General features: G+C 46.5%; 1 protein-coding gene across 5 annotated transcripts in view; it reads right to left on the reverse strand.

Annotated features, from left to right (window-relative positions):
- SLC13A3 (solute carrier family 13 member 3) overlaps window positions 1-21,072 on the reverse strand; it is a 135,394-nt gene that overhangs the window by 48,743 nt on the left and 65,579 nt on the right. For 3 of the 5 annotated variants that reach the window (XR_005202282.1, XR_001828903.2, XM_037743017.1), the window contains 3 exons: window positions 15,332-15,597; window positions 12,533-12,696; window positions 1,883-1,949 (listed from right to left, as the gene is read on the reverse strand). Coding sequence is in view for 1 of the 5 variants with exons in the window: in XM_037743017.1 (XP_037598945.1) it covers window positions 1,883-1,949; window positions 12,533-12,696; window positions 15,332-15,597 (497 nt within the window). In the remaining 4 variants the exon portion in view is untranslated. The remainder of the gene's footprint in view (window positions 1-1,882; window positions 1,950-12,532; window positions 12,697-15,331; window positions 15,598-21,072) is intronic. The other 2 variants (XR_005202283.1, XR_005202284.1) reach the window with 1 other exon arrangement.

The raw sequence follows: 21,072 nt of genomic DNA on the forward strand, positions 1-21,072 counted from the left end.
AAAAAAAAAAAAAAACAGAAGAAAAAAGAAAACTATTCTGTGTAATGAATCAAATTTTTAAAATTAAAGTAGAAACTAAAATGAAAATTATTTCCTTAAAGAAGGAATGATAATTCAAATACCCTCTGGCCTGAATCACTACATAACGGACTCCTTCCTCAGAGGACAATGGGGACATGAGCTGGGGTCTGAGTAGCTGATTTCCAGTATGACAGGAAGGCAAAGACTAGAAGCAGCTGGAAACCACCATCATGGTCTGACTTCTCAGGGGTGGCAGGCCCGGGCCAGTACTGTGGCCTCCCTTAGACCTGGGCACCCCAACCATCCTAAGTATCAAAAGAGAAATAGCAAAAAGGGCCCTAGGGTTTATCTAGAGCGACCACTTTTGTGTTCGGGTGAGGAAACCGAGGCCCAGAGAGGGGAAGGGGTTTGCATCCAACATAGACTTCCAGAGAGTGAGGACTGGGTTTCCCAATAGACCCAGTGCAAGCACTGCACGGGCAGATGTTTAAAACATATTTCCAGGCTACATGGTCATGAGTGGCTGGACCAATCATATAACCCATGTCTCAAAGGTGGACTCAAAGACCCCAAACATGGGGCCAAGAAGGAGCACAGGCTGTGGGATGAAACAAGCACAAGGTCATGCCCCTCCCCTGTTAAAAACTCCATCAGCTCCCATCTTATTCAAAGTCAAGGCTATAGCCACGGCTCATGAGGTCCCACGTGCTCTGTCCTCCACCATCACTCTCTCCCCACCCAAGAAAACTCTCTGACCCAGCCTCCTACCATGTGCTCTCTCACTCACTCACCTCCAGCCACACTGGCTTCCTGGCCGCTCTTTGACCTCTCAGGAGCTTTGCACGTGCTGGTCCCCATGCTGAGAACACTCTTCCCATGGTTACCCCCAAGACCCCCCACTTCTTGCAGGGATTTGCTCAAGCACGACCTCCTTGTGAGGCCTTCCCTGACCACCCATATTCAAACTGCCCCTTCCCACTTACCAGCTCACCTCCCCGCCCTCTTTCCTGCTTTGCTCTCCCTCCGAAGCTTATCAACCACCTGGCACACCATGGATTATTCATTTTTCCGTTTCTTGGCACTAGAATCTAAGCCCAAAAGGGCTGGGATTTCTGCCTGTCCCTTGCTGTATCTCCATCCCTAGAATAGTGCCTGGCTTATCATAAGCTCTCAATAACTATTTGCTGAATGAATGAAATAGACCAGATCAATGCCCAGCACTGCCTTGAGCGGATTGCTTGACTCCCTGCTGTGTCGTCACTGTTAAATTGAGATCACAATGTACGGTCCAGCCAACCTGCTGTATCTACATTATCTCACACAGCCAGTATGCAGCAGAGCCAGAGTTCCAAGTCAGGTGTTTGTGACTGCAGATCCCATGATCTTAACCACAGTGCCATCATGCAAAGGATACACTAGACTAAATGTGATTTTGACATCAATGTGAAGATGCTTTCTAAGTCATGTAAGTGTGAAGGGCTGTTATTGTTTTACAGGGTGTTTTGTCTGTATGGACTCCGAACCCTGCCTGCTCCCCTCTCCTGCTTGATTGTCGTTAGTTTGTGCTGTCTTGCTCTTCTGGGTCCCTTCTTTCAAGAGGAAAGTACCTGTGATCCTCAATCTCACCAGACCTTTAGGGATTTAATATACTGCCCTACCCTTTCCATGTCTGCATTTTTTTTTAAAAGGAGGCTGTTGAGGTTCAGTTTAAGCCACAGAGATGAATGATGAAAACTTAGGCATTAGGTTGTTTGGAGAAAAATTCAGGGATGGGAGGAAAATGGTTTGCAGCATTGAATTCTTGTTCATTGACTCCTTGAATCAAGCACTGGCTCCTCTACGAATTTCACCAATAACTTACTCTTCTGTGCTGGCGAGAAACTGCATCTCCGTGGGCACAGTGTGTAGGCCGTTTCTCCGCATAGCAGCTAGGAGGAAAGAGCATGATGTCTTTAGTGTAATGCAGCGAACGGGGCAGGAGTGTCCCAAGTCTGTGTAGTCAGTCAAGAATGCTTTCTTTGCCAAGGAACCTATACTATTCATAGAATCAAAAGACAAAGACAGAGAGGAAAGGAAGGAGGGAGGGAGGGAGGAAGGAAGGAAAGAAGGAAGGGAGGGAGGGGAAGGGGGAGGGAGGGAAAGAGAGAGAGAGAGAAAGAAAGAGAGAGAAAGAGAAAGAAAGAAAAAGAGAGAGAGAAAAAGAAAGTACAAGAAAAAGAGAAAAAAGAAAGAGAAAGAAAAAGAGAGAGAAAGAGAGAGAAAGAAAGCGAGAGAGAGGAAAAGAAGGAAGGAAGGAAAGAGAGAAAGAAGGAAGGAAAGAGAGAGAAAAAGAAAGAAAGAAAGAGAAAATTAAAAAGATGAGTCAGTCAGCATTCTGTCCCCCTGTGCTACCATCCATCTGTGAAGATGTGCCCAGGCCTGTTGGCAGGGGGTTAACAGGGGTTTAGCTGCAAGGCTGATTGACAATCCATAACTCAAGCCTAGGCTTACCTGAATAGCTATTGCCAAAGTTGTGAAACGCCAGGTCTGATGGTACTGAATCAGCAATGGGTTGGGCGACCCTACTTATCCATTCATTCATGCATTCATTCATCCAAAAAGTGTTTATTGAGCACCTACTATGTGCTATTGACTATGTTCTTGGGATACTCTGTGAATAAGTAGCGCATGTGTTTCAGTTCTTCTTTTGAGGTAAGAGCTTTGTGCAACTTGGAACCCAGAGCCACAGCTTGGGCACTTGAACCCTAGCCAATTAATCCACCGGCAAACCACTGTGGAGCACCTGCCATGTGCCCGGTGCTGAGCGACAAGAGATGAAAGTCCATGTCCCCGTGGAGCTGATCTTCTGGTGGGGGAGACAGGCCACACATGACCAAGTTACATATGCAGTATGTGAAGTGAAGGTGCGTGCCATGCAAAAACACAAGGCGGGGAAGGGCCAGGCACCCTGGGGTGAGGCACCCTCTTCAAGGCTCAAAGAAAGTCTGATAAAGAGGGGAATCTGACTTCAAACCAAGACCTGAAGGTGGGGTGGTGAGCCATGCAAACATCTGGGGCAAGAAAGAACAGGTGCAAAGCCCTGGGTGGGAGCACACCCAGGGTCAGGAAGCACAGGGGAGGCCGGTGGGGCTGCAGGGGCTGAGGGAGGAGAGTAGGAGCAGGCAAGGTAAGAGAAGTGGCAGGGGGTGGACGGGGTAGGAAGCGGGTGGGGTCATGCAGGAGTCTCAGAGCTCACAGGAAGAACTGTGGCTTCTCCTCTGAGTCAGGTAGGAGCTTGGGTAGCATTTGAGCAGAGGAGGCTCAGGACAGGAGCTGACTTCATCTTTAAAGTTCTTTCTCTGGTCAAGTATGGTGGTTCACGCCTATAATCTCAGCTACTCAGGAGGCTGAGGCAGGAGGATTGCTTGAGCCCAGGAGATTGAAGCCAGCCTGAGCCATGCAGCTAGATCCCATCTCTAAAAGATATTTTAAAAAATTAGCTGGGTGTAGTGGCGCATGCTTGTAGTCCCAACTACTCAGAGGCTGAGATGGGAGGATCAGTTGAGGCCAGGAGTTGGAGGCTGCAGTGAGGTATAATCATGCCACATAACCAGGCCACTGCTTGGGCAACAGAGAAAGACCTTGTCTCTTAAAGCAAATACACAAAAATGATAAAGTTATTCCTTTGCTTGATGGACCAGACTCCCCAGCAGCCTTTGACAGTGCCTTGGAGACAAGAAAATTAGAACGAATTAAACGTTCCTGCAGCTGGAACCACCAAGAGTAAAACAACCCAGGCCTGGGAGTTGGGTGTGTGGCTGGTGAACAAACACATAGGCCTTGGGTTCAAATCCTAGCTCCGTCACTGACTATGTGACTTTAGGCCAGTGGCTCTCAGTGAAGGCCAACTCTGTACCCCAGGGATGTTGGGCAGTGTCTGGGGGCATTTTTGGTTATCACAGTTGGGTGGAAGGGCAAAGTATTACTGGCATCTATCAGTTAGAGGCCAGAAATGCTGCTAAACGTCCTGCAATACATAGGTCAGCCCACCCCAGCAAAGACTCATCCCACCCAAATGCCACTGATAATGAAGTTGAGAAACCCTGGTTAGGCTCTATCTCTTAATCTCCCTCTACCTCAGTTCTTTAATTCATAAAATGGAAGTAACACTTCTAGGATCATCAAGAGGTTTAAGAGTTAACCTACTGCTGGCATGGTGGCTCACGGCTATAATCCCAGCACTTTGGGAGGCCGAGGCCGGTGGATCACCTGAGGTTGGGAGTTTGAGACCAGACTGACCAACATGGAGAAACCCCGCCTCTACTAAAAATATAAAATTAACTGAGCATAGTGGTGCATGCCTATAATCCCAGCTACTCAGGAGGCTGAAGCAGGAGAATCATTTGAACCCAGGAGGCAGAGGTTGCAGTGACCTGGGATTGCGCCTTTGCACTCTAGCCTGGGGGACAAGAGTAAAACTCCGTCTCAAAAAAAAAAAAAAAAAAAAAAAAATTAACCTACTAAAACTAGGGATGAGCAAACCTCTTCTGTAAAAAACCAGACAATAAACATTTTAGGTTTTGGGGACCATCAGGTCTTTGCCGTAACAATACATCTCTGCCATGGGAGCAGCAAATCAGCCACAGACGACACATCGGTGATTGGGTTTGGCTAAACTTTAGTTGGGGGACATAAAAATTTTTTTTGAGACAGGGTCTTGTTCTGTTGCCCAGGCTGGAGTGCGGTGGCACGATCATGGCTCACAACCGCCTCGACGTCCTGGACTCAGGTGATCCTCCCACCTCAGTCTCCCAAGTAGCTGGGACCACAGGTGTGTGCCACCATGCCCGGCTAATTGTTGTATTTTTCTGTAGAGAGGAAGTCTATGTTTCCGAGGCTGGTCTCTAACTCTGGGGCTCAAGTGATCCTCTCATCTTAGCCTCTCAAAGTGCTGGGATTATAGACGTGACCTACCAGCCCTGGCCTGAAATTTGAATTTCATATAATTTTTCACATGTCACAAAATATTTTTCTTCTTATGATTTATTTCAACCATTTAAAAATATGAAAACTATTCTTAGCTCCCAGGCCGCATAAAAAATAAGCAGCAGGCTGGATGTGGAGGGTCATGGTTTGTCAATCTTGATATAAAGAATTTAGCAGGTCCGTGTAGTCCCAGCTACTTGAGAGGCTGAGGTGGGAGGACTGGTTGAGCTAGGGAGGTTGAGGCTGCAGTGAGCGGTGATCATGCCACTACACGCTACCCTAGGTGGCAGAGCAAGACCCTGTCTCAAAAAGAAAAAAAAGGAAAGGAAGAGAGAGAGAAAGGAAGGAAGGAAGGAGGGAGGGAGGGAGGGAGGAAAAGGAAGGAAAGAGGAAGGGAGGGAGGGAAGGAAGGGAGAGAGGGAAGGGAAGGAAAGGAAAAAGAAAGAAAAAGAAAGGAGGGAGGGAAGGAGTGAAGGAAGGAAGGAAGGAAGGAGGGAAGGAAGGAAGGAAGGAGGGAGGGAGGGAAGGAAGGATTGATTTAACAGGAAGCTGAGTGCTAGCAAAGGTTCAGTAAATGTGGGTTACCCTTGAGAAATAAGAAAACAGAGCCCCTGGCACCGGGAACGAGTCTGACTCTCAGAGCCAGGTTACTTTGTTCTCCTGTTGGACTTCCACAATCTAACAGAACACTGACCTCAGACAAAGTCATAAGCAAGGTCGTATTACCACCCTCAAAATCCCGAGCACCCCTCTCTCTTGCTAAATGAGTGACTGCTCCTTCCTTACCCAGCTCAGAATTGCCTCTGGTCTCCCACAGTGCCCAACCTCCAGCCCTGATCCTGTCTTGAGTTCCTTTTAACACCCCCGTCCTAAGACACTCAGGGTGGCCCATGCCTGCGTGCCCCCTCCCTGCTGCCATAAATGATAACTCAGCTCGTTTCATGACTAGCGTGTTCCTCGGGTCTTTGGTGAAGGCCACTGGTGCTCTTCAAGGAAACTATGCAGGACACAAAACAAGTTTGATTTTTTTTCTTTTTTACATAGGATTTTCCTTCACATGGATGTCAGGCCACACAGTCAGCCACGTGGACATTCCTTGTCTCACCCAGCAGCCTGGGGAAGTCCCTTCCCCACCCTGGGCTGCTCTCGTGGTACCCCATTGGTACCAGATTCCATGGTGGCTGGCCGTGTCATTTTTTCTGTGACTGGCCTTGTTGGTCACCTGCAGGGGTCTAAGGGTGAAAGTCGAGTCAGCTGCTCTGGGCCATACGGATGAGGGCCCCTGGGCATGAGTGCTGGGAACAGGTCCACACGCCATGCACGAGGCCAGGGTCCAGGGCACTGAAGTAGGAAGCGAGGGGCTATTAATAACACACTAAGGTGGAGGGCAAAGTTGCTCCCCGGGGGATGGCCAGACAGGAAAAACTCTGACTTGGTGACCCCCAGCCCCCACCATCTCTAGCTCACTCTACCATCTTCCCACCTGGGCACTGTGCAGGTGAGTCCTTTATGCAGCCAGGGTGAACAGCAACTTGTCTGAGGTTACAGATAGGGAAACTGAGCTCAGCAGCTGGCCACAGCCCTCACCTGGCCCCGTTTGCTCTGCATCTGAGTTGGAAGAGCCCTGATAAGAGATTGTATGTGGTATAAATAAGGTAGTGGAGGGTATTCATACATGCAGAACTCTAAACGGTAATTAGCTTTATCATGTAAGATCAGGAAGGAAGGAGTTTTGCCTTTTCCCTAGAGATTGGTAATGTGAAAAAAGTTAATAACAGGTATTATTTTCTGATGATGATGAAGTCATGTAGATGAAATTGGAAAGCCTGATGCTGAGCTGAGCTCTTAGGCATTTACCCAGGATCCACCCCTGTGCTTCCTGTGATCTCAGTGGCCCAAGAGACCACGTGGAAACAGGCCAATAAGGCTAAGGCCCCAGAGAAACTTCTCTGGGTCCAGAAATCGCCGGTTGGTTAGAAGCTTGATTCTTCTGTAAAGTGTTATTCAAATCATACCAATCCATGAGTCTGTGTCAGGCCATGGGACTGAGAACTTTCACATTTATAACCTTACAGCTGTCTCCAAGCAGCCTTAGAGAGCTATGCAATGTTTATTACCTTCCTCTTTACAACAGGGGAAACTGAGGCCCAGAGAGGTGGGCTAAAGTTGGGATCAAGAGGACCCAATGAGTCAGTGGCAGAGTCAGGCTTATATGTAGAACTTTGGAACCCCTACCCCTGAACCTCGGTCCATCTCCAAGGCACCCACTTGGCACTCAGCAGGTCTGATGTGAAACTGATAACTGATCTAGCCTCCCTGGTATGACCGAGGTGTTCTTAAAGTCTGACATGAAGAAGGCCCTCAGGAAAGAGCTCTTGTGTCAGTTAGGTAAAAAGCACTCCAGGGAAGGTCAAAAGCCCCAAGTTAAGCAGGTTTATGTCCATTCATCCATTTAGCACTCATGCCAGCCTAGGTAGTGAGGATTCTTATCCCTGTTTTAGGTTTGAGGAAACTGAGGCATAGAACAATTAGTTAAATGGCCTATTTGCGTATTCATTAATTCTACACATTTATTTAACATCTACTATATCCCAACAGTGTCTTAGGGGAACAAGGCTGCACCAGTGAAGATTCACAACACTGAAAAAGATTGATACACCCCTCGTGGAGCTTGGAGTCCATGGAGGAAACAGATTGTCAACCAGGAAGCGAATAAATCCCGCTCAGGTAGGAGGGGCAATGTCGATGCGCATCAAGGTAGGTCTTAATACCTGTGCCTCCGATTCCGGGACGTCTCAGAGGTCGTTTTTAATACAACTGCCACATATTAACCACTTCCTATGTACCTGGCTCTCGTTTCTCATGCAAGAGTCAGTGTTCTTGTTTTATAGATGAGGAAAGTCGCAGGAGGTGGGTTAGCATTACGGATGAAGTCTGAAGGAGGACAACGCTTCGCCCAATGTAAAACACCTGTGTGTTGTGAAGGGTGGTGTCCTGGACCTTTCTATAAAAGAAAGATGCAGACGGCAAGCTAGCTTTCTATGGACAGAGAAAGGAGGTGAAAGTGTTTAGATTCAAAAGCCAGATGGAGGGCCAGACGTGGTGGCTCACGCCTGTAATCCCAGTGCTTTGGGAGGCTGCGGCTAGAGGATCACTTGAACCAGGGGTTTGAGGCTGCAGTGAGCTAATTACACCACTACACCCCAGCCTGGGAGACAGAACAAGACTCTGTTCTAAAACACAAAAACAAAATCTAGGTGGGCCTTTTACTGGCCAAGGGACACGGGGCCAATCATACCTTGGAGCTTCAGTTTCCTCCTCTGTAAAATGGACATGCTAATACAGCCTCCCCACAGGGTGGCAGAGGATCGAAGGAGAGCATCCATGCAGGGGGACGTTGGCGAAGCCATCACTCACATGGCCCCTGGGTGCCCTAGGCAGTGCAGGGCACAGAACTGGGTAAAGGAACCAGAGAAAGGCAGCAGCGCTGCCCTCCAAGGCTGAGGACCTCTAAAATCTTATCTAGATAGTCCTACCCTGCCCTAGGTTCTGCCTTCTCTGTACCAGGCCCCACGGCAAGGTGCTTAGAAGCATAGATTCTGGATTCAGACAGAACTCAGCAAATTACCACGTTACTTTGGGCAAATCATTTTGCCTCTCTGAGTCTCAGTCTCTTTATCTATATAATGAGCATCATTACCTCCTAGTGCAATTATGAAGATTAGATGAGCTAATGAGTATAAAAAAAAATAGCGCAGGCCAGGCACGGTGGCTGACCCCTGTAATCCCGGCACTTTAGGAGGCAGAGGTGGGTGGATCACAAGGTCAGGAGATCGAGACCAGCTTGGCTAACACAGTGAAATCCTATCTCTACTAAAACTGCAAAAAATCAGCTGGGCATGGTGGCATGTACCTGTAATCCCAGCTACTCAGGAGGCTGAGGCAGGAAAATCGCTTGAACCCAGGAGACAGAGTTTGCAGTGAGCCAAGTTCGTGCCACTGTACTCCAGCCTGGGGGACAGAGTAAGACTCCGTCACACACACACACAAATTAGCACAGTATCTGGCATGTGGTGGTTGCTCAGAACATGAGAGCCTTGCTCACATTATAATTATGGTTGCTGCTGCTGCTACAGATGTCCTCATAAACCTAAAGCCCTGAGGAATTTCCTGGTCCCTCTCCTAGTCCACCGGCAGAACCTCTACTCCCTCCACCCCTGTCCTCACCTCCTGCCACCTGGTCAAAGCTCAGAACTGGTGAAAGTGAATAGCTCTCTTTGCATTGGAATTAGCCTTGTTTTAGGTCTTAGGGGTTGATCATTAACCAATTCCTGCTCCCTGATCCCACAGCCTGTAAAGGTAGGTATCTATCCCAGCCGCCAGGGTCCCCTCCCTCCTGACATCCTGCAGCATGGGGGGAAAGACTCCGGACTTCACTGCACGGCCACCACTGTGTGTGGCCTTGGACAAGTCCCTTCCCCTTCCTGAGTCTCAGATTTTTCATCTTCATAATGAAGGACTTGGCTCTCAGTACTTTGCTTGGCCACTTTCAGAGTCTCATGTGGGGGGCAGAATAACGGAGCCTGAGAGCGCAGGCTCTGGTCAGCCAGCCTGGATTCGAAATACCAGAGCCACTGTTTGGAAACTGGGTAACCGGGGGTGGGAGGTACTCTTCTCAATTCCTTCCTCAATTCCGTTTCTCTAAATGAGGTCGATGCTTGCTCCATCTCATTCAGATACAAGGCCCACCTAAGAGTCTGTGCACAGTAAACACTGGATATTATTGCTTGGAAGTCCAGTGTATAAAATGGATAAAGTGAGCCTAACAAGGGTTGAAATGGGGGAAAGGGCAGAGGCCCAGGTGCTTGCTGCCACCTCAGGGTGACCGTCAGGCCATTCTCTTAGGGGAAACAGTTTGAAAATCAAGAAAGCCAATATTGTACAGCAGGGGTCAGCCACCTACAATATGCACCCCGGATCCAGCCCATCACCCGTTCTTGTGTGACCTGCCAACTAGAAATGGCTTTTACATTTTGCAATGGTTGGAAAAAATCTATAGAAGAATATTTCCTGATGTGAAAATTATATAAAATTTTAATTTCGGCACGCATAAATAAAATCGTGTCGGCACATCGCCACGCCTGCTCGTTTGTTTTGTCTGTGGCTGCTTTCTCTCTGCAAGGGCAGAGTTGAGTGGTTGCAACAGAGCGGCTCACAAAGCCTGCAGTATTTACTATTTGGTCATTTATAGAGAAAGTTTGTTAATCCATGTGATAAAGCTTCTCCTCCCTTCCTCGTGGAAGACTCTGCCCTTGCATGGAGCTGGCTCTGCTACTGGATCAACGCTATGATTCTGACCACATCATCTCACCTCTCCAAACTCCATCTGCAAAGTACATATAATCAATTCCAGTGTTCAGGACTGTCGTGAAAATAAAATAAGCAGGACCCCTTAGGGTATGACAGGGAAATAATCATGGGACTGTCAGTGAGATGAACTTCGATGGTTCATGGATCAACACTTAAATTTAACAGATATATATTTAATTTAATTCCTATTTGAAAAAATGGAACTAGCATCCAAACCTATGGTTTCATGGATAATGCTTGTCGTGTTCCTTGGGGTAAATGACACAAGGCCACAGGGCAGATCTGCCGTCTATCTCTCGAGATGTGGCTTCTGTCTTTGGATCCCAGGTGCCATCATATTCACATTCCATCCAGCAGGAAGGGCAGAGCCCAGAAACTGCACACATCATTTCCACTCATAGGCCATTGACCAGACTTAGTCACCTGACCACATCTAATCAAAGGGGAGCTGGGAGATTCAGCCTTTCCTAACAGAACAAAGGAAGAATCGATGCTGGGGTTAAACCAGCCATTTCTGCCCACGTATGTACCAATTCAAAGCTTCCTTTTAGAAGACAGTTATAGAAATTAAAGGTAAGATATTTTAAAGTGACATGATGTGGCAGCTACTTTGCAAACCGTAAGACCAAGGGAACCACAGAGTCGCCAATGAAAAGTCATGACATCCTTGTGCCTCTGACTTGATCCTGAGCTTCTTTAACTTCATTACATGATTTGGGAAAATCATCTCCCTCTCAGAGCCTGTAGGTAGTCACCTAAAAATACAATGGCTGTGTATGTTTTGTTTTGTTAAGAACACAATTTCAGAGGATTGAGGGAACCCAATCCCTCTGTTCATAATACATTATCACTATTTACTGCAAAAACCTTCTCTTTTCTATAATTGATTGGGTTTTTTTAGTTTTTTCTCTCCCCATATCCCACTCTCACCCTTTCTATAGCAACTGTTCCAATATGTTTAATGTGTAGTTTTTCATTACACATTTCTTATAAAATATTTTGCTATTCATGTGTATTTTCAGCTTACATATTGAAGTTGTGTTCTAGATCTCATTCTAGTTTTTACCCCCAATCATAACTGCTCTATGAGATCTATTTATAGAACTATTTAGTTCACTAATTATTTTTATTTTCTTTTATTTATTTATTTATTTATTTATTTATTTATTTATTTATTTTTGAGATGGAGTCTAGCTTTGTATCCCAGGCTGCGTGATCTTGGCTCACTTCAAACTCCACCTGCCAGGTCCTGGTTCAAGCAATTCTCCTGCCTCAGCCTCCTGAGTAGCTGGGATGGCAGGCATGTGCCATGTCCAGCTAATTTTTGTAATTTTAGCAGAAATAGGGTTTTTACCATGCTGGCCAGGCTGGTCTTGAACTCCTGACCTCGTGATCCACATGCCTTGGCCTCCCAGAGTGCTAGCATTACAGGTGTGAGCCACCATACTGGCCTTCTCCTTTCAAAGCAGCGTAATGCTCAATGGTGTGTACCCACCATATTTGCCTTTGCCTGTGCTAGCGATAAAGCCCACGTAGCCAGCAACTCCCCACACACAGAGAACGCTACAGTGAATATCACTGTGTGTGTTCCCTCCTGGACCTATGGGAGAATTCCTTTGGTATCTGGGAGCAAAACTGTGGGTTACAGAGTATAAACACATTCAATGAGATTAAATCCTTGCAGAAGATCCTTAAGAAATGCTAACCCAGTCTACAGTCTTTCAATCAGTGCACAAGAGTTCCTGTGGTTCCCATTTCTGCCAACATGGGGATTCACCAGCTTTCTTATTTCTGCCTGTCTCATTGATTAAAATGTCATTGTTTCAATTTGCATTTCTCTCAGTGCTGGTGATGCTGAGCATTTCTTTGAATGCTGTAAAACACAGTTTAATTACAGTGCCTACTTTATAGAGCTGTTTTGAGAATTGAGGGAGATAACGTATGTAAAGAGTTTAACTCAGTGCTCAGTATATAGTATGTGCTTAATAAGTACAAATTTTTTTACAAAACAAGGTACATGATTTTGTATCTAATGGTCAGTCATTATCATAATTAAAACACCTGACACACAGTAGGTACTCAATAAGTGTGCATGCCCTTGGCCTTCCCTTTGAACATTCCACTCCCACTTCCAAACCTTGGTGGAGTTGGCCCCAATGCCTTTGCACAGCCTCACCTGTGTTCTCTTCACTCTCCTGGCTGGGGTCCTTTTGAACTTCCTTCTGGCCAAAGAGGCTTTTCAGGATGGCATTGGCAATGGGAAGCATCATGGCAGTGGAGGCGGTGTTGCTCAGCCACATGGACAGGAATGAGGTGGTCACCATCATCCCCAGGATGAGCCTGCGGAACAGATGGCATTACAGGCAAATCCAGAGGCCGGGACCCAAGAGATCCTGTGGTCCCAGTTTGCCATCCCTGAGGAATCCAATCATCCATTTTACAGATGGAAGCTTGAGACTCCAAGCAGAAACCAAATCCACTCACGAGGTTTATTTCAGATCTAGGAAAACTGGGGTTCAATGCATTTAAGTGAACTGTCCACAGGTACCCAGGTTCTAAAGACATCCCTAGCCTGATGTTTTCTTTTTCTTGCCCCCAAATCCTCAATGACACCCATTTCAGAATAAAGTTGCCCGGGAACCAAGACATTCCACCATGTTTCTCTCATGGCCTTCCTAGCTTCCTCCCCCTTTGCTCCTCCCACTCTTACCAGCCACCCCCTGCTGAGATTCTGCTGAACTTCTCAGTAACATCCAACACACTTTAACTCTCCTGCCTCCCTGCTTCTGGTTGGTCCATTCCCACCAACAGAATCTAAGCCTCAGGATTTTTTTTTTCTTTATATTGAACTCTGAATCCACCTGAAATTTACTGAGATGCATAGTACAAAGTAAGATGTAAAGAGATTTTTTTTTCATGGAACAAACCAATTATCCCAGCTCCCACTATTTATTGGAGAATCCTTCCCTGCTGATTTGGATTTCCTTTAGATTTATTCTGTGTTTCAAAAATCTGTTTCCAGACTTGTCTTACTGTTTTCATTACTGTAACTTTAGAATATGTTTAAGAGCAGCCCTACTCATTCTTCAAAGTCAAGCTCAAATGTCATGACCTCCTCCAGGAAGTGTCCCCCTATTCTGCCTACCTCTCATGTGGGCTCTCACACCATGGTGTGCCCTTGGAGATCAAATTCCACTTGGCATTGGAATCAGTTCCATAGATGTGATTTTATCACCCAAAGAGCTCTCAAATATATCCAATTTGTCATCTCCACTGCCACCTCCTAGTCTAAGCTGCTACTGTTTCTTGTTAGGACACCCTAAGTGGTCTTCTAACTGGAATGTATCAGCTTCTCACACCCGTCCCCTCCCATCTGATCTCTGCTAGGCAGCTAAGAGGAATCTTTAAAAAAGCAGATCTGGCCATATCCCTACCTGGCTTAGAACCCTTTAAAGCCCAGGTTTATAACAATAAGTCTATGGATATAATTCAGAACTAGATTGGGGGAAAATGTGTATCTTCATTTTGCTAACATCTAATCAAATTAAGCATTTCCTTCAGTGATAAACAGGCAACAAAGTTCCGGCGTATGAGCAGTGCCTGAGACTCTGTCATACCCAAAAAAATCTCTGACGTTTTCTTTTTTTTTTTCTTTTTTTTTTTTTTTTTTTTTTTTTTTTTTTTTTTTTTTTTTTTNCTTTCTTTTTTTTTTGAGACAAGTTCTCACTGTCACTGAGGTTGGAGTGCAGTGGCGTGATCTTGGCTCACTGTAACCTCCGCCTCCTGGGGTCAAGCGATCTGCCCACCTCAGCCTTTTGAGTAGCTGGGACTGCAAGCAGCACTACAACGCCCAGCTAATTTTTTGTATTTTTAGTAGAGACGGGTGTTTCGCCATGTTGGCTAGGCTGGTCTTGAACTCCTGACCTCAATGATCTGCCTGCCTTGGCCTCCCAAAGAGCTGGGATTACAGGGCGTGAACCATTGCACCCGGCAAGATCCCTGACATTTTTATGTCACATTATAATCATTGCAGACATCCTGAAATATCATCGGCACTCAAAGCTGCTCAACATTATGGGTGTGATTAGGCCCATTGCTGGGTCTTGCCATTTGCTGTGTTAATTAAGCAGTTTCGATGGCACCAGGGCACAGGTGTCTGGGTTTAAAAAAAAATTAGGTAATTGCATTTTGCTGTAGTTGTTTCAAACTCTGATGGGCTTTATGCATTTAAAAACGTTATTCTGGGAAGATCCTTGAGATTCACCAAATGCCAAAGTGGTTCATGGAACAAAAATTAAGATGAAAATAATACCCCTATTTTAAAGGCCACCCAATCCTCTAAGAATGAAAGCCCAAATCCTAGCCAGAGGGCCTGAGGCTCTCTGGGATTGGACCCTGCCTCCCTTTCCCTCCAAGGCCATCTTCCCTCCTCCTTCGCCTCCCCCACCTTCAACTCCCATCTGACCTTCATTACCTAGGCAGGTAAATAGCAAACAAGAATCCTAACAGCCAGCATTGTCTGCCCAAGTCTAGGGGATTTACCTGCATTCACTCAGCTAATCCTCACTACACTCTATGAGGCGGGTGCCACGACATCCTATTTATAGGCAGACAGACGTTAAGTCATTTTTCAGAGCAGGTCATCTGGGATTCAGCCCTGAGCAGTCCGGGTCATACTCTCTGTGTAGCCCCCTCCAAAACTAAGGGACTGGAATCCCGGGGTGTGGGGCCTGGGGGTCAGGATCTCAACCCTCTCCCCAGGTAATTCTTCTGCACCTCTGAGAAAAGTTCCCCATGATGGGCCTAGTGCTGTGTCTAGCATGCAGCGGGTGCTTGCTGAATAGCTGAGGAATGAATGGTAGGAACTGATGAGTTTCCTGGCCTGGACGAGTAAACCAAGAAAAGCAGGTATAGGCTTCAGAGTCGTGGTCCCTCCGCCTCCCCACTGTAGTCTGGACCTGTTACCTGTTCTTACCTGGCCGGCTGGACTCCAACGAGCATCAGGATCTTGAGGGCAATTCGCCGGTGCAGGTTCCACTCCTCAATGGCACTAGCCATGATCAGGCCGCTGAGGAAGAGGAAGTTGGTGTCGAGGAAGTACTGGGGGCAGACCTTGCTGGAAGGCAAGATGCCCATGAAGGGGAAGAGGACGATGGGCAGCAGCGCTGTCACCGAGAGCGGCAGGGCCTCCGAGCACCAGTACACCGCCATGAGCAGGATGATGAACAGGCAGCGACCTTCCTGCAGGAGGAGAGGCATGCTCAGAGGGTCTGCGAGGCTCGGGAAGACCCGGAAGGAGGCCCAGGGCGGGGCCTGCCCTGGCTCATTCTCAGGGCAGCAGCGGAGCAGGTGCTTGCCTAAGGCATTGACCTTAAGCAGGTGTTATCATCTTTCTAAGGCTCGTTTTGCTCAGCTATATAATGAGGAAGCTATTTTGGTCCACCGCATAGGACAGTCTGAGAATTAAATGAAATACACTATTGTCTTAGAGATAAAGATGAAAATGAAAATAATTTACTCGATAGGGGATCCCAGGAGGTTCTGGAAGGACGTTGGGGAAGTGAAACAGCAGGAACCCTATACAGAGAGTGTCCCATGAGAAAGTCACCACTGTGGACACCTGGAGCTCAATTCTGATGGAGAACCCTGGGGGACAGGGCAGACCATGCCTTAGAGCTGTCTCAACTGGAGGCAAGGAAGTTGGAGCATTTGTCTGCCAACTCCTGGCCATCATTGGTTGAGGTAGATATCAAGTTACGTGGGACACGTATGATTAACTTTTAGCACTTCCGGCCTCCTTATGTGCAGCCTGAGCCCGCTCCTGCAGCCGGAGGAAATGCTCCCTCAGAGCATCTCAGATGCAGTAAGAAGCTGCTGGTGTGTGCGGGAATGGTGAGCACCAGCGGGGACGTGGAGAGGGCACAGGGAGCAGCTGCCACATCCTTACGCGGTACTTAGCACAATGCCCAACACAAAATGCATACTCCACAAACAGTAACGGTAGCTGTTATCTGTTGGGCTATTAAGTGCTATTTATTCCTAGCAAAGTCCTAGGGAAATAGGTATGATTATTATCCCCATTGGATGGATTAGGAAACTGAGATGCAAGGAGGTCATTAGCAAGGCTGCACAGACCAGGGTAGACCAAGGCCATCTACCTCCACAGCCAGACCTTCACGCAAGTGCCCTGCTGCTGTTCTCAGCTGAATATTAGAATCAATAAAAGGCAGACAAAATTAAGTCTGATCAGTGGTTGCCAGGGCTAGGGTGGAAGGTCTATGTTGTGGGGGTGTAGGTAGGGGTTGCAGAGGAGCACAGAGGAACCTTTTGGGCTGAAGGGAATGTTCTAGACCTACATTGGAGCGGTAGCTACATTAGGGTGCACATTTATCAAAACCTGTCAAACTACACACCTGTTCTCATGACGAGAGTGATAATGACACTGACCTCACATCTGATGCATCGGTGTCCCACAGGATTCATAATACCTAATGTCCTATTATCTGTGTGGTCACTGGTGGAATGAGACTATTCCTGCCCTGCCCTGCCCTTGCTCTCTTATGTCCTCTCAAGGCAGCGATCTTGCATGTTCTAGGAAACATGAACTTTTTCTGGGATTTGGTCCCATCTGGAGCCATCTTATGGCTCTTACTTCCTACTCATGATAAGTTTTGTTGACTTTATTCCATGTTCACAAGACATCGAACAAAGCGTCATCCTAAGAGCCACCCTCATAGTACATACACGCAGTGAAACCGGGCAGGTATCAAGTTACGTGGCAGACGTGTGATTAGTTAATCCATCTTACAGGGAGGCCAGGGAGGGACCACGGAGACCCATCAGACAGCTGTGGCAACAATCCAAGTGAAAGACACTGGCCACTGTGGTAGGTAGTGAGAAGTAGCTGAATTCTCAATCTATTTCCAAGGTCACGTCTGACAGCCTGGCCGATAGATCTGTTGTGATATGTGAGGGAAAGAGAGAAGCCAAGGGCAATTCCAAAGTTGCTGGTCTCAGCAGTGGGAAGGTAGTGTTGTCATTTACTGAGATGGGGAAGACACACTGTCACCAGTTTCCATATCTTAAAAAACACATCCCGAGACTCTGCTTAAAACACCCTACATTGGAAAATGTCCAGATTCCCAAGTCCCTTAGCTTTTGTATCAGTGCTCACATTCACTCATGAAATTTACAGATGTGCACAAGTCTCCCACAGAGGGAATTTCTGTACAGCACCTCCTATTTTCCTATTGACCTAAGATATATTGTTTAAAAATTAAATAAGCTGTCAGAGTTAATACAAAGTTATCCTTCAGAATACCTAAAATGTATTTGTTGGGGTCCAGAGAAAAATGACTGTAAAACAAATTAACTCAACTTGAAATGAATATCCCAAGAACCTAGGTTATTGGACACACACGTTAAAGGTTGAAAGCAAAGCAATAATATAGAATCAAATGCCACAACTAAAAAATCCCTAAGTTTCGATCTGTCACCATTCTTTCAGTTTCCCAAATCAGGCAGATCCCTGCATCTCAGAGGTAAGATGTCTTTGAGAATCACAAGACCAGAGTCTATAAATACTTACAAACCCTAGCCCTTTGTTCAAGCAAAATCATATATTGGATCACAATATATAAAACAGACAAAGCTTGAATGTAAAAATCAGAAAAAAAAGGCCCTTTTCTGGAGAAGTGGGATGAGGAGCTGTCCATGGGCCTCTCTGTTCTCTCCCTCTCTTCCACCTACCCTGGCAGCCCCTAAGCCTCCACGATTTGGGAATTCAATGGCAGATCATCAGATCATCACCAAGCCCCTATCATTTCCCTGGCTCTACAGATGTGGAGACTGGGACCAGAGAGGGGAAGAGAGAGTCAGCAGGTGAATGTCAGAGTTGTTTCCAGAACCCCAAAACTCCCCCCACAAGAAGCTGAGGCCCTTTTGTGGAAAAAAGCCCTCTTTTGTGGAAAATCTTCTATGTGTGCTCAGAGCCAACGGCCATCATCCCAGAATTCCACAGAGACAAACAGAGGGCAGGCCTGTCCCAGGTATTCCCAGCACCACAAGTAAGGATGTGGGGAAGCAGTGGCACAATAAACAGCACCCTGTTAAGAGAAGCTCCTGAAATCCCAACATTCTGCCTACAGAGCTTTAGTCACTGCCTGGGGAGCCGTGGACCCAAGGCTTCAGACCTGGCCAAGGCCACCTTGGCCTTCTTAGGCTGGGAACCTGAGTATCAGCTAGGGACAATTGGTTTCCACAGCTCAAAGAGGCAAAAGGGCCTTCCTGAAGACACACAGCTTTGGAGAGATGGAGCCACCTCTCCTCTTGGGTCTTGGCTCCTGGTATAGAAGCAACATGACGCCCTGTCTCCAGCCCCTTATCCTGCTTCATGTTCTTTTGTGTAACCGGGTAAGCTCTATATGTTTTCTCCTCTACTAGAATGCAAGCTCTAGGAGGGCAGGGATCCTGTTTTCAGTGCCAAGAACAGTGCCTGGCACATAGCAGGCACTCAAATCAGTTGCAGACAAGAGCAGAACTTTCAATGGAAATTTTAAACAAATGGGATCAAGATCCTGAAGCATTTCTTCTAAGAATTGTAACAGGAGATGAAACATGGCTTTGCCAGTATGATCCTGAAGACAAAGCACAATCAAAGCAATGGCCATCAAGAGTTGGAAGTGGTCTAGTCATGGCAAAAGTGAACTAGTCAAGAGCAAAATTCATGGCAACATTTTTGGGAGGATACTTAAGGCATTTTGCTTGTTGATTTTCTGGAGGGCCAAAGAGCAATAGCATCTGCTCATTATGAGAGTTTCATGAGGGTTAGCCAAAGCTTTAGCAGAAAAATGCCAGGGAAAGCTTCCCAGTCCTTCACCACAGCAATGTGCCTGCTCCTTCCTCTCATCAAACAAGAGCAATTTTGTGAGAGTTTTAATGGGAAATCATTAAGCATCTGTCTTATGGTCCTGATTTGGCTTCTTCTGACTTCTTTTTCTTTTCTAATCTTTAAAATTCTTTAAAGAGGACCCATTTTCTTAATAATGCAAAAACAGATGGCATTGAGATGGTTAAATTCCCCAGACTCTTAGTTCTTTAAGGATGGACTAGCCAGGCGCAGTGGCTCACATCTGTAATCCCAGTACTTTGGGAGACCAAGGCGGGCAGATCATGAGGTCAAGAGATCGAGACTATCCTGGCCAACATGGTGAAACCCCGTCTCTACTAAAACTACAAAAAAAAAAAAAAATTCGCTGGGCATGGTGGCACGCGCCTGTAGTCCCAGCTACTCGGGAGGCTGAGGCAGGAGAATTGCTTGAACCCGGGAGGCAGAGGTTGCAGTAAGCTGAGGTCTCACCACTGCACTTCAGCCTGGCACCTGGTGATGGAGTGAGACTCTGTCTCAAAAAAATAAATAAATAAAGGATGGACTAAATAGCTGGTATCATCATTATAAAAGTGTCTACAACTTGAGGGGGCTTACGTTGAGAAACAAAGTTTATATTTTCATTTTTGTCTTTTAATTCCATTTTTTTGAACTTCTCTCATCTTATAGATGGTTCTGGAATAGAAGAAGCTGTGACTCCAAATCCAGAAAAATATATTGAGTACATTCTGCACTGATAGAATAACTGGCAGCTGAGTCAGCTGCTAGGGGGCCACCCAGGAGGTCTCAAGCAAAGTCTTTGTGGAACTTCCCAGCACATCACATCCAAGGTCACGTGGTATCTTTACAAGAAAGGGTTCTAAAACCAAGCAAGTTTTTCAGGAACTGTTCGCCCTACCACTCCCCTAAAAATCCATAAATAGTACACTGAAAGGGCTGACAAATCATGCAGTACATACATTTATTTGACTTTGTCTAACCCAAAGTTTCCAAAATACATTTGACCACAGACTGAAATATTTCTTAAAATCCTTCACAACTTATGCTCCCTGGAAAACAGCGTGGAAATACTGCCAAATTGTAACCCGCAAAGGTTCATCCATTCAAAATGATTTATGGACGCTGTCTCCTCGACTACAATGAAAGTTCCCTGAGAAGAGGGACCCCATTGCTTTTGTCTTGTTCACGTCTGTGTCCCCAGCACTTGGCACAGTGCCCAACACACTGAGGGGGTTGGTATCAGAGAGTGTGGAATGAGTGGATGAATAAGTCGGTTGTGACCCTGACTCTTTGCTGGCCACCATGCTGGAAGTTCAGGAGGTAGAGATGAGTAAGAGAACATCTGCCCTCGAGGAGCTCAGAGTCTGGGATCAGGCAGGTGGATGCAGACTTAAATAACTACAATGGGACCAACATGTCCCATTGTAGATATGGTTATAAGTAAGCTAGGGACACCTAGGGGAAAGTAATTAACTTAACTTAGAGGATAAAGGGAGAGAGCAGGGAACACTTATCTTAGAAAGAGCTATTTAAACAAAATCTTAGAGAATAAAGGCTTTTGCAGATTCCTAAGGTCAGAGCCTCCCTTTTGTCCAGCAGGCACTTGAGAATTTATTTGCCGATTGTACTTTAAAATACGAGGGTGGATTTCTGGAGCAGTAGGGGATCCTTGCAAATTTGCTCCTCTAACTCAACAGGCATTGGTGTGTGTTGTGTGTGTGTGTGTGTGCGTGTGTGTGTGCGTGCGTGTGTGTGCGTGTGTGTGTGTGTTTCCTCTCAATCCCTCATTCACAGGAACCCCATCCTTCTAGTGTGTGTGTGATCCTCAC

This window comes from Cebus imitator, unplaced genomic scaffold, assembly GCF_001604975.1.
Source record: "Cebus imitator isolate Cc_AM_T3 unplaced genomic scaffold, Cebus_imitator-1.0 Scaffold132, whole genome shotgun sequence".
Lineage (NCBI taxonomy): Eukaryota > Metazoa > Chordata > Mammalia > Primates > Cebidae > Cebus > Cebus imitator.